Source organism: Thermobia domestica, chromosome 16, assembly GCF_964235325.1.
Source record: "Thermobia domestica chromosome 16, izTheDome1.hap1.1, whole genome shotgun sequence".
In the NCBI taxonomy this organism is placed as follows: Eukaryota; Metazoa; Arthropoda; class Insecta; order Zygentoma; family Lepismatidae; genus Thermobia; species Thermobia domestica.
Window position 1 is genome coordinate 142,110,669 of NC_137469.1, and position 13,614 is coordinate 142,124,282.

The 13,614-nt window shown below is 33.6% G+C and overlaps 1 protein-coding gene across 1 annotated transcript in view; it reads right to left on the minus strand.

Moving 5' to 3' along the window:
• Positions 1–1,655: 1,655 nt before the first annotated feature.
• LOC145672639 (sucrase-isomaltase, intestinal-like) overlaps positions 1,656–13,614 on the minus strand; it is an 89,204-nt gene continuing 77,245 nt past the window's right edge. Inside the window, exons 11-15 of the mRNA XM_081741800.1 lie at positions 12,795–12,928; positions 7,793–7,935; positions 6,070–6,215; positions 3,238–3,322; positions 1,656–1,914 (exon numbers count right to left, since the gene is read on the minus strand). Coding sequence (XP_081597926.1) covers positions 1,867–1,914; positions 3,238–3,322; positions 6,070–6,215; positions 7,793–7,935; positions 12,795–12,928 — 556 coding nt within the window. The 3' untranslated portion in view covers positions 1,656–1,866. The remainder of the gene's footprint in view (positions 1,915–3,237; positions 3,323–6,069; positions 6,216–7,792; positions 7,936–12,794; positions 12,929–13,614) is intronic.

Sequence of the window (13,614 nt, forward strand, 5' to 3'; positions counted from 1 at the left end):
TCCTCATCTTTAGGTCTCTCCACAATCACGAGATTTTCTGGCTTAATAGGCATTTAGACGGGAGGCACTTTTAATTGGTTGGTTTTTAATGATGGTGGTGAAACACTCGTGTAAGCTTGTGGCAGGAGACAAATGCTAGTATTTCTGCTTGAGGACGTTGAATGATTAATAATTGGTACACCACGATCACTCCCTCTGCACTCATAGGATGGTTTTTGAAGAAAAGAAATGGCTGTACCATGAAATGAATCGCACACTGCCGTAGAACTAGGGTTGTAGTCGATGTTGTCAAAGCAGCAGTTGTGAAAAGTTCTGACCGCAGTTTAGGGGGACATACAACTCTTCCCAAATTATATTGTTCACATAATCCATTAGCAATGTCAGAAGATAATTGAAGAAGACGGTCGTTAGAAATGCATATTCCCAAGGAAAATAGCATATCAATGAGTCCCCTGTTACGGTTCACAGCATGAATGTTTAGAGTAATATACAATGCAAGCGGGGTTTCGCGTTCCAAACTATGACGGACAGATCTGATCATCTTCCCCGTTCTTTCGTATTTAACACTGCTGAAAACCGAAAGCTGCAATACAGTCAGAGCTGCTTTGGTAGTGGGGAGTTGACCACATTCGTACGGTCTTCTATGCTAGCTCCATTTAAGATCGTGTTAACCAAAGACAGTAGTGACGGTGGAACAGCATTCTTCTGACAATCTGGATGAAACGACCTCAATCTTCTTCCAATATCTTCCTCAAACGTAAGTAAAACATTCCTACCTTGCAAATGTGATTTTAGAACGAGGAGGACACCAAGTAATCTGTTTTTCAGTCTAGTGGTATGGACACGGTTTTCCATCGATACACCAATTTGTTGGAGGCGGATCTTATACATTTCACCTAGATCAACTAGCTTGAATACAGGAGCTAAAGTTTCGGCACATCTATCTTCTATGAACGCCACTAGTTCTGCAAAGGCAATTCCATGTAAACTAGCTTCATCAGCATTTTCAAAATTGGGAGTTATCTGCATTCTTTTGTCATATAGCTTACGCAAACAACTAAGATGATATTTGGCTTCGATCGCTATCATATCTCCAGCAGCAAGTTTTGTCAGTAGTTCTGTATTTTTGTATTGCACAGTAACGAATATTTTCATCCAATTGTTTCGTCGATGCTGAATGTAAGTCTTCAGCACCAGAACATTCATTACAGAAGAAGCAGATAGATAACTGTGTTTCAATTGGTTTGTGTCTTTGTCTCAGAAGTATGGTCTTCCTATACTTGACCTTACATGGCTTGTGCCATTTCGCATTATTCACACTCAATGTGGCCTCAATGTCATCTCCATTATCTAGGTCTATTAATAAGTTCTTCTATGTTTCCCAGGTCTCGAAATTCTAAGAGATCACTTACCAAAAAGATATGTCCTGCACCTATAGGTTTCCTGGTGGATTTTGCTGGACACTGCAGAACTTCATCATTATCTGTCTGACAAATAGCACACAGGTCCCAGTTGATAATTGAAGGTTTTGGGTGTTTAGGAAGAGGAAGAGTTGACGTATCAACAAGAACATGACGCTTCGATAGTTTTATTTTTTTATTTTTATTTTTATTTTTATTTTTACTTTGATTTATTTATTTATTTTGCACCAGAATACTAACACACGAATTAGTAGGCCTACTTATGATTGCTTTGCACTTTGGCAATACACGAACACAGATTATCATCAAAACATCTGAAGGAACAGTTTCAGCGGATATTTTTGATTCATAATTATAAGCGTTCCAAGGAGCACTCGCTGATACTTGTAGGCATCTGAATTACCACAACGATTGTCACATACTTTCATAAAACAATCAAACACATTCAGGAAATTGGATCTTCAAATTCAACTCCCCAAGAAACCCGTGACACCTGCAAGACACAAATAGGAAAATATGATTAGCATACATTGTTTAATTTGAAAAATGAAACGTTATACAAAGTAAACAGCACATCAAAAATGACTCATGACTTCCTACCAGTAACAGATAGAGTAACAATAAGCACAGTATTGAACTTTTGAGAACATTTGATATTAAAATGACATATCGCATGCTATGCTTTCCATTTATGAAAGTTGAGAAAAATTCAAGATGGCGGATTTCAAGATGGCGGAAGTCATTGTCAAGTATCCTCAAAAACTTTCGCTCACCCCTATTAACCACATACATTGCTTATTTGGTTATATTATGTAGAATTTGGCATTTATTAGGAAGTTTCAATACTTTTTGGACTACTATATAGTGCGCCAAGGTCAATAACCTCTCAAGGTCAACAGAGGTCAAGCACAAAATGTTTACACATCTTAAAATAAACCTTGTGATATGTACATCATATTCTGAAAATTTCATGCTTTTGTCATAAAGTGCACAATTTTTCACCTAACCCGCCCTACTATACGTTTCTGAATCGAAGACGACCCCAATTTTTTTAAACAAACGATTATAAAAAACATACAGCACTGATGGCTATATTTTCAGAAAAATCTAAATCACAGCCAGGCCTTTCTTAGTTTTACTCATTGAAAGGGTCCCCTTAATCTGTAAACGTTCAAAGCTAAAACAGTAGTTGAAGAAGAGGGTAAAATTAGATCTTTATCGAGGCTCGTGATTCTGCTCTATAAAGAGAAACTCCACATTATATGTCGCGAAAGCAAGACAACCCCATATTTTTGGGCATGAGACTGTGGCAAGAACATTGTCTTAGATTCAGAAATATGCGGTACTTCATTTTCTGCCATTTAAGATAATGGATATTTATTATAATATTTCAAGCTGCTGATCTTTCATTTTTAAAGCTGCTGAGTGGTTAACACCCTTCTCCTAGGAACATTTAAACGAAAGTTCTCTCTTTGTTGTGAACAAGAATCCATTAGACTACATTGGAGAAATCTGAAACGTGGAACTGTAATGAACAAGAGTGGATTCATTGCTGAAACCTAACACAATGTTGAAACTAAAGCAATATCATCCTTTCAACTAATAAGAACTAGGGTTTGTTGTAATTGCAAACAAGTCTATAATAGTGTAATAACTAATGCAAAGTTTTATGCAGGTATTAGAAACTTTTCGTTCCAATATGAATACAATTTACTTCATCATATAATGTATAAATAATACATCCTTCTCATCTCTTTTCCGTCTATTAGAAAATTTATCGTACAGATATTCGATTGTAAACTATCGTTTAACGTACCTTAAAAACAACAGGAGATATCATCAAACATGGTCCCCAGAGAAATTGTCTTTGGATTTTGAGCGCTTCTGGATCATGTGAAAACCTTAAACAATGAGCTTTTAGTAAGTTTTAATAATTTATACCTGATGTACCTCTATTCATATTAGATTATAAAGTATTAAATGAAGAAGAACTAAAAACTATTTTAGCTAGTCCTTTAAGCATAAAACCAGTTTTATTATTGTTAAAAGTATTGATTAATACTATATATCTTGCTAATATTTTTAGACGTCCAAATTATGCTATGGGTAAGCATGGGATATCTTATAGAAGACATTTTGTCTGTTTCTTCAAGATATTTTTAAGATCATGGGCCTTATTCTGTAGAAATCTTTGCAAAAATTGCGGAGATAATGCAATGCAAAACAAGTCTACTGTTAATGCAATTTGAAACGTATAAGTATTGTATAATGTATTCAAAAATACATGATGTATTAGAAAAGTTCCAGAGGAGCATTATGAACATAATTTCCCTCCACAGGCCGTCATGAATGAAATCAAGCATACTTTTTGAACCATTGCTGATCCGCAGCCCCAAAAATATCTCCACGTCAAAGTTCATAACCGCAATCAAAATTTATATGATATAAAAATAATGGCCAGAAACCTCGGTTTTCTGGTGGAAAATAGCATTAGTATGTGCCGATTATACGTTTGTTTAACAGTAGTTTCATAATAAAATATAAAGGCTTGAAGGAATTAGGATTGAAACACAGCAAAATATGATGTTAAAACAGCTCAATTTTAACACAGGCCAAATATAGCAGCATGACATTCATTTTAGCGTGTTATTTCAACACCAAAGATTCAGTGTTGCGAGTAAATAGGATTGGATGTTATCAATTTGACACAGACTGTGTTGAGCGGTGTCAAAATAACACCGCAGTGGTGTTACAGAACTAGATAAATCAACCAAGGTACGCGGAAATAGAAACAGTGCCATAGTGATGCATCTATCTATACTAAGTACTGTTTGTAATACCCGATCTAACCGAAGAATGGAAGCCATGAGATAGTAGTATTAATAACTGTATTATTTGTCAGTGTCTCTCATTAATTATGAAATATGATTATAGACCCTAATTATAATAAAATTAGTGAAAAATTTGTGGTTTTTGATTTTTTAAATATATAATTAGTACCCACTGAATTTACACCAAAGCTATTCAACTATCTTATCATTTTCTTTCATATTCATCAAATTAATAGCTTTCTGGTATCTATTTCTATTCTAAATATCAATTAGAGTTTTTTAAGTTCAAACTGCAACTTTGATAATTCATAACCCAGGATCCAAAAGTGTTAATATTTTATATGTTCTATGGACATCAAAGTCCAAGTCTATTCCACGTTAGATTAACTTGGAATACACAAAAAATGCTAACGTAAATACATACATGGGGTGGCAGAGCACCTCATTTGATTAAATACTACTACTGAAAGGAATAATAAACGAACTTCAACAAATTTATATCACTTTATCACGTACAAAAATACACAATAGGGGTTCCTTTTAATTTTGAACAATGCAGTTACGTCTTACTGCATGAAATGCATACTTCCTTCTGTGCTCAGCATAAATAGACAACTTGCACTTCGTACAAAAATATTTTATTTGTCTGTCCTTGTTCCTAGGGCAAACCCGACAACATAATTGCTTTGGAAGACCAGGTATTGAACCACATATAGATAATTTTTGTTGGTATTCAATACAAGGAATACTTTTAACGCCAGTAGACAAATTCATAGAAAGAGTCTCCTATAGGCACTCTTTCACGTTGGGTCTAGCTAACTGCACCCCTATTTGAGTCTTTGAGGAATTCCTTACGTACGATTTTTTTCTGTAGACCCACATTATTGGAGAACAGAGCCATTACATTAACAACAGGCTGACCCAATATACTATACAGAAAACGCAAAAGCCACTGACGCGTCTTCCTGTTGACACAACATATGTGAAGTAACTGATCGAAACAATCTACACTTCCTTTTGTTTCGTTCAGTTCTAGTGTGTTCAGTGCAAAGTCTGCAAACTTGCTTCAACCTGCACTTACTTTCACCATCAGAAAATATTACACGACAACATGTGAGTACCTAAAACGATTTTCGACAACACTGAATTTCATAAACGTAAACAAACACTAGGAGTGTTTCCCTTATTTATCTTCTATTCTGAAACGAAAGAAATGGCTTGTCAGCTATCACCGTGAATGTCTTCCCTAATCCAATCAAGTACCAACCAATATTCCTGGAAACAGTGCCACAGTGGCGATTAATATAATTACTGGGGTGCTCCAGCACTTTACTGTGTATTCCAGGATGACTTTTACTGCATGAGTTTTATAGATAGCATACGATGTATATTCTCCTTACGGTTAATTTCTTTTTAAGAAAATCAAAACTATGTCAATTAGTGTTTAAAAGCGAAAGTGTGAGGAAATGAAATAAGCCCGCGCATACCCTTGCACACAATGTTGCCCGTTACAAAATCATCTGGACTAGCAACAATCTAATGTTCCTCACAAAAGTGAGTGCTCTATGACTGAACCGTTGTTATACTACTATAATAATATCATGCAAAAATAAGTTGATTATGTACAGAATAAGCATGTAAAATAGAAATAGTACAGAATGAGCATACAAAAATAGATTAAAAATGACACTTTAAAAAAATATTAACGATTTTTGAAATTGTTACATTATATACCTTAAGACACTACGGAATTTTACATTCAAAATTTTAAAACATTACTCTATATAATAATAAAGAAACTATAGATTTGTACTTACTCATGTCCAACTGACCGTACCACAGTGCTTCCCTGAATATGGGCCTTGTAAAATAAGGTATAAAGATATGGCAATAGGCTGTAACGAATATTGAAAATTTTTCTCACGGATTCCCTCAACGACGGTGACTCCATTATGCTTTCTTCCTGGTTTAAATTAAAACAAATGTAATGTTAGAAACGTCAGCTAAGTATATTCACTGTAGAGAAATGTTTAACATTTGGGTAAAAATATATCGTCGATACATATTTTGCATCAATGTAACAACGAATATAGTAACAAACTATTTAGAAAGAGTTAAACCAATAATAGGAAATTTGTGAATAGGAAATTCTTTTAGAATGCAGCTGAGAAGATAATAATGCAACTGATTATAAGGATACGTTTATACAGTTATATATTTATACGAAAATTTTTATACGTTATAAGTAAATCATTTCATTCTGAACATAGTAAAAGCAACGACACGAAGCAAGCAAGCAGTTTCAAGTCAACTGCCGGAGGGGAGAGTATGTGCAATTCGGATTCTCCAGTAAAATCTCCACCTTGAATAACTGGCCATCAACTAAAATTACATTATATTAATTTTCAAGTTTCTGAGTGAAGAGAGGAAGACAGCGTTGCTTGACTGGATTCTACAACAACAGTATATTCAATTCGAACATCCTCGTGGGCACATTGACGACTTACATTTCTTTCCTGTTTCCTGAATTGATGACTCTTGACACATTCACTGACAACTTAGTTGCTGAGTCTTATGTTAAAAAGTTACAAGTGACAGCGTAACTTAATCTTCATGCTTTACATTTGTGTGCATCCACTTCCCAAGGTTATTTGGATAACAAAGACTGGGATTATCGAAACCTTTCTGAAATTCTTAGCTCCGATGACATGCACTGTAAGGGTGGGATAAGGTCACTGGTACTTAGTAACGTACCACAAAAGAACGAACAGGATAAATGGTATTGATTCAGGAAGAAGAAAAAGATTAAGATTGATTTCTGGGATTTTCTGAGGGATTGTTATCGATGCTTGTTTTAAGATCCTTTTCGATACTATAACACACGATCAGAAAGTTACAATCCTAACTCTGGTATTTCTGTTATGTTCTGTAAAACAAAATCTCTCTAAGAATCCGTGTTTACAAAAAATGCACTCAATTTTGAAGATAACCCTGACCTTCGTGCTTTGTAAGCTTACGAATACATATATGTAAATGATTTTCCAATACCTGAGCGTAATGGATAGATTCACATTGGAAACGGTTTTCATCACAAAGATGCTCTTCAATGAGAAATTCATGGAAATCTTAATATATCAAATTTTGATTCCGTTGCCTATTTTCCCATTTTATTTTCGGGTTTTCTGAAGTTCGCGTCCTACTCCAATGTCATTATGCTAACGGAAACTATATAATTGAAGAAGTGATTTATGAAACTATTTGCAAGAACTAGCATTATGAAAATACAGTCGAGTCTCAGCTGATGGAACACATCCCAGTCACATATTCTTTGATCCTAGGTTAATATTGAGACATTCAGGACTGAAATAGTTAACGTTTATTACGTGTGACATAGATGGATGTAATCATCTTGCCCTCGTTTGTTAACAAATTGATAAAAATATGACTGATACTACTATAGTGTATAGCAATACGGATTCCTATATTGACCGAATGATTTAGTGACACTAAAATAAAGGAAGCAGCAAAAGAAAAACGTACGTTTTCAAAATGAAGTGTGGGCATAGGATAAAATGCTCCTAGTCCAATCCAACGCTGGCATAATTCATCGTCAATCTCATGGTAAGATCTACAGATATCAACACCTACCAGAGGCATTCCGTAAAGATTGTACTCCAGCATCCCTGAAATGGATTGCATTGTTTGTTACTTGTGTTTAGTAAAATTAGTTGTTAATTATGATGCTTCATAGATAAGATGTATTACGTACATTGTATGCAGATTTTAATTGAATATGTCGTTCTTTGTTTAATTTGAATTGTTAGCTTAAATTGCAATATTAGCTACTGACGCGCTTTAATTCTAATACAAATAATAATACTAAAGTAAAATATTTTTTACAACTTACCAGCTAGTAGTAATTCATTTTGTCTTCTTCGATTATTCTTATTATTTACTTGATTTCTATTATATGAATATTGATTAGAACCATATAGTACTAGAACTACAGTATGTTCAGAAATTTGGACCACACTTCGATAGGTGACTCCTTATATGAAATGAAAGAAATATAATCTACTAAACATGGGTCGATAATCCCCTCCTTTCAGAGTTATGACCCACCGAACACGTGAAACACCACATTGTACAAACCCAGTGGCTTCAAAACTACACGATCTGTTGCAAACGGTTGAAGGAATTATAGAGGAACTAGTACGCGCTCTATATAATGTTTAAATAATAGGTTAATTAGGACTTTAATATTGAATTAATTGAGGGATCCAAAATACAGAGAACAAATATCACTGCCTGTTTTTATTACATAAATATGTCAGATAAATTAAAGGAAAGAACAAGTGTTTATACATCTCAATTCTTTTTCATGAAACATCTTATCTCATTCACACAAAATCATTGAATTTAGTTTATCAAAAGAAACAAAAAAGAAATAACGAATTATATTGAAAGTCAGCTCTTTTGTTCCATTACACGAGAGACCAAACATTCAGCTTTGGACTATGCGGTGACAATATTAAGTATACACAAAAAGTAAACACAATTTAAATGTTGAAAATAGGTTGGTTTTAAGACACCACCAACTTTGGTGCTTCCTCCCATATTCCTGTTCGTTCTAGGATTAGAAACAGACTTCGGATGGGAATAAGAATCTGAATGAATCATTAGGCTATACCAGACCTTTTTATATTAACTAATTTACACTATCTTGAACCCTGAGGTCATGAAATAACCTTGCTTTTTGTTCCTATAATTTACACTAATGACTCAAATGATTTAGTGGTCATCTTCAGACTTCTGCTTAAAGACTAATTGATTGTAAATTTACTTAATCTATCCAGGAAAATATTTTAAAACTCGTTTTCTCTCCATCACAATATTCATCAACAAATTTACAAATTATATTTTTTTGCTAGAATAATTTTCTTATGTCCATTTCAAGACAAAATAAAATAATATTGCTTGCTTAAGTCTCCTTTTCACTTTGGAATAAAATTTAGTATATCTTAAATAAAATAAAAAAATTTTGTTATCCCCACTCTATACTTTTAATTTTGTTACACTAAATATCCATGTTTCAAAGATCTCCGGGTCAGGCGAAACGAATTGTATTGAGAAAATTAGGGTACGGGAATACACTTTTATGTATTAAATTAGGATTCGTTTCGCCTATACCGAAGTATTATGAAACATAGATATTTAAATACAGTGCATACTAGTTTTTGTGTAATTTTTAACCGCTTCCGGTAGATCTCACAGTTTTCAAGACAGGGCTTTTAAAATGTCATGTTTTGCATTTGCAGCGGTTTATAACTGAGAAATAAAGGGTATCGGCCCATGTATATTGGATTTTTTCCCTTCATTTGACATAAGGAATATCAAAACTGAAATTCAAAAAATATTTAAAAAAAATCATTTTCAAAACTTTGCTTGGCAATTTTTCATGTTTGATAAAAAGAAAACAAAAATTGTGTCAATTATTCGTGTCGTTACGGAATAATTTCAGAGCGAATGAATTAAGCTTTACTTCGTAATAAAGATAGATACAGCATATCTACCGTGCGAGTTACAGAAATGAATTAACCTACCTTTTACACTGAATGTTGTTTACCTGTTGGTAGCATGCTCCCATTAATGTTATTTTGTACATAAATATTATATAGTGTCCACTATGTTGAATTATTAAAGATGTTAAAATTAAAGAGATTATTATTTTCTTCGCCATTGTTCTTTGTTTAAACAAGCACAATTTGTCTACATTGAAAAAAGAAATGATACACTAGCGATTTGTAATTTTTCCATTTTATACCTAAATAGACTGTGTGCTGTCCATCGATGGGTTAATGATTTCCAACTCTATTTTCTGCTGTACGTTTAAGAAGTTTGTCCCACACACGTAATCAGTGTCGGACTGGACAGGGTAGCGAGACGAATATTTCCGCTTGCGCCCACTCTCTTATGGCGCCTCTTTGTCACAACAAAATAGGCTTAGTTGTATTGAAGTCAATTTTATTTAAAATTTTCATTGTTGTCTTTATAATAAATATCATATAACAGAGTTACTGCAGATTTGCGTAGATTGGTTAATGGCTATAATCTGTCAAGTCGCTGTGCTCTCTTCGTTGCGGATGCCAGCACTATTAGATATCCTAGGTATTATGAAACAACTCGGTCTGATCTAGTATTATCACAAGTGACCTTGTGACTGCTGTATGACTAATTCTCTCCTTGCGTTATTTAACTGTGGTAATGTTACAGTGTTAGCGTCGAGATTCAACGTAAGTGGCGCCTGCGAGTTCTCAGGTAGGAAGGTAGATGTTGATTAAGGCAAGCATATTGTGTGCTATTGTTTATAGTGATATTTATTAATGTAATTTGACTTTAGTACTCAAAAATGTTTAGGTGGAAATGGAAATATTTTTTGATAAAATTTTGTTCAGAATGTAAATATCCAAATTATGCGTAAATTTTGTTTAACATATCTAAAAGACATCTTCACATTCCGTCTGGCTGCATTTTAAACAGTTGTGAAATTATAAGTTTATTTAGGTTACAAGTTAAGTCACTCTTTTGACTAGAACAGTGTATCGTCTGCATTGTAAGAACGAAAACAGTATGTAAATTTAGCATTTAAAAATTTGCTACAGCGACATAATATTTGGATTTTATATTGAAGTAAGATTCAATTGCTCACGTATTTATTTATATTCTAGTTTAAATATATTCTAATTTAAATATTATATGCAGTGCGTATGTGGTGCAAAGAGAGCAGTGTAGCCAGAGTAAGAAGTTTACGAAACAAATGGTTGAAATTCGAAACTCTAATGACAGAAGTTTTTTACACAGAGCTATTTGAGCTTACAACATTTACTTCGAATTACCCACTGTCCCCAAAGATGGACTACTTAACGGCATGGTAAATGGTCCAAATACTAGCAACAAGTTTAAAGGCAGTCAGAGAGAAATTTTCTCACCTGTATGGAAACATTAAATTTTTTTCAGAAAATCTTAACAGAGAATAGGATGAAAACAAACTTCATCTCAGAGTAGATGCTGATTTTGCAACGAAAAAGATTCGGTGTAAAAAGCGCTTTTTGAATAAAACTACTCTGATGAAGATTCGTCTTTGCAAGAAGAAGCCAAGTGGAAGAAGTTCCAAGGAGAAACCTTCTACAGAATTTGTGGCGCCACTTTTACAAATGTTGCGGAGAGGTTTATTCCAAATGAACATTTAATGAAAGATTGTGCCTGTTTGGACCCAAAGAGATTTGAAAAAATAAAGAAAGATGGATTACCAGATGGAGCCTTAAAATAGCAGAAAATGCAGGCGCGTACTCATTACGAAGATTACTTCAAAAATCTGAAGGATTCTTCTACTAGTGACTTTGATGTGATTCGGTACCCAGCTGTTTTTGGAAATTGAGACGAATGGAATGAAAACAAAACGGAAGACCAGGATCAGCTGTATCCAGGGTTGTATATACTGTGCGTTTATATTATTGTATGAGCTGACTAAAAGAAAACTCTTATAGCAATTTATATTGTGTGTAGAAATATGATGTGCATCTTCCTACTAACTTGGTAACTTGTGAATGCTTATTTTCTAAGTTGAAAATCATTAATCAATACTGAGGTCACTTTTGGGGCGAAGTCTACTGGGAAATCTGTGATATGAAACATTTACGGCATTTTGTCCTAGTCGTTTTGTGTATAATTGTGTATGCTTAATGCTGTGAAAAATTGAAGTCATTTTAAAAGCAAAAAATGGTACCTAAATTTGTCCATGAGGCGCCCCTCTAACTTTTCATCTCCGTCTAGCTCTGACAGCTCCAGTCCGACACTGCACGTATTATTATTATTATTATTATTATTATTATTATTATTATTATTATTATTATTATTATTATTATTAGTAGTAGTAGTAGTAGTAGTAGTAGTAGTAGTAGTAGTAGTAATAGTAAATAACCGAAGATTGCTTAAATTGATGGCAATAAAACTTTTTAACTTGTAATGTCGATTCTGTGAGTATCACCGTAAAATGCAAAATTCATCTATATTTACAGACTTCTTAAAATTAATTTCCGTGGTAAACTAATGTCTAACGTTAATACAGTAACAATGACATTTATGTGTGGTTGTAAGTAGTTAATTCGCAATACAGCTTTTGGTAAAGAAACACTTTCCAAGATTCTGGACACGAAGTAGGGGAAGTGTTTATTTTATTAGTGTATATAGAAAGTCATAGTATTATTTCTATCTGGAAATGTAAAACTATTTTTTTCAATTTTAAAACGAATATCCAAACAGACCAGATTGTGATGTAATTCTGTCTCCGATATCGAGATTTGAGTGTTGGTCGTACAGTTAATGTGATTTTAGAAGATTACTTTGTTTATTCTATTAAAAGAAAACTGTAACTTTAAATTTATTTTAATCCATGAAAATAATATATTATAAATGTACTGTAAATTTATTTTAATCCATGAAAATAATATATTATAAATGTATATTGATATACAGTACTCACAAAATAATGACATTCTAAGGGCTCCCCAGGTAGCGTTGAATCTTGTGATATAAGTTCCTGCCCATTTACCGGTCGAAGGATATGATGAAGAGGATAATACTAATCCTTGCTTCTTTGTTGCTGATTCAATGGCTCTGAAATAAAAAGAAAGATATGAAATAACAAACGGAGACATCTAGATGAATGTTATTGTTAAACACAATTGCGTTGAGCAATAGTGCTAGAAATTCTGTTATTCAGGGGTGATAAGGATGCAAAAGGGATACATGCGTATTACAGCAATACGGAATAATATGAATATAATGGGCGGTATTCAGAATAAATTCGTTAATGAAGAGTTAGTCACGCGATTAGTTAGTGTCGTATTAGCGTTGTACTAAGGGGTGTATATTTTGGTATTCAGAACCTGCTTGGAATTAAGCTAATAAATTGATTTCAGTATGATTAATATAATATATCGACCACGCTGATGACGAAAACGGCAATGAAAAACTCGAATTAGCTCTAGTTTCCAAGTGCATTTAATTATAAGTATTATATTTTATTAACATTCATTGTAAATCTCTTCCCATATAGACTTAAATTCCGTTAATGGTAGATAGAGTGATTAAGTTTCCTACAGGCAACCATAGCTGTTTGTATTTTGTCGCTATTTTTAGCCTGGGCTCGTAGCAACAAGAGAGAGGAGAAAGGGAATAGGCAAGGGAGGAGCGGAGCATGTTTCATTTAAACATAGTTTTAGTTTGTAACAAGCTGAGTTCTCTTCTTGTGCTGAAAGAACGTGTTATTGAAGTGTAGTTAGTGCATGTGGTCACTATAC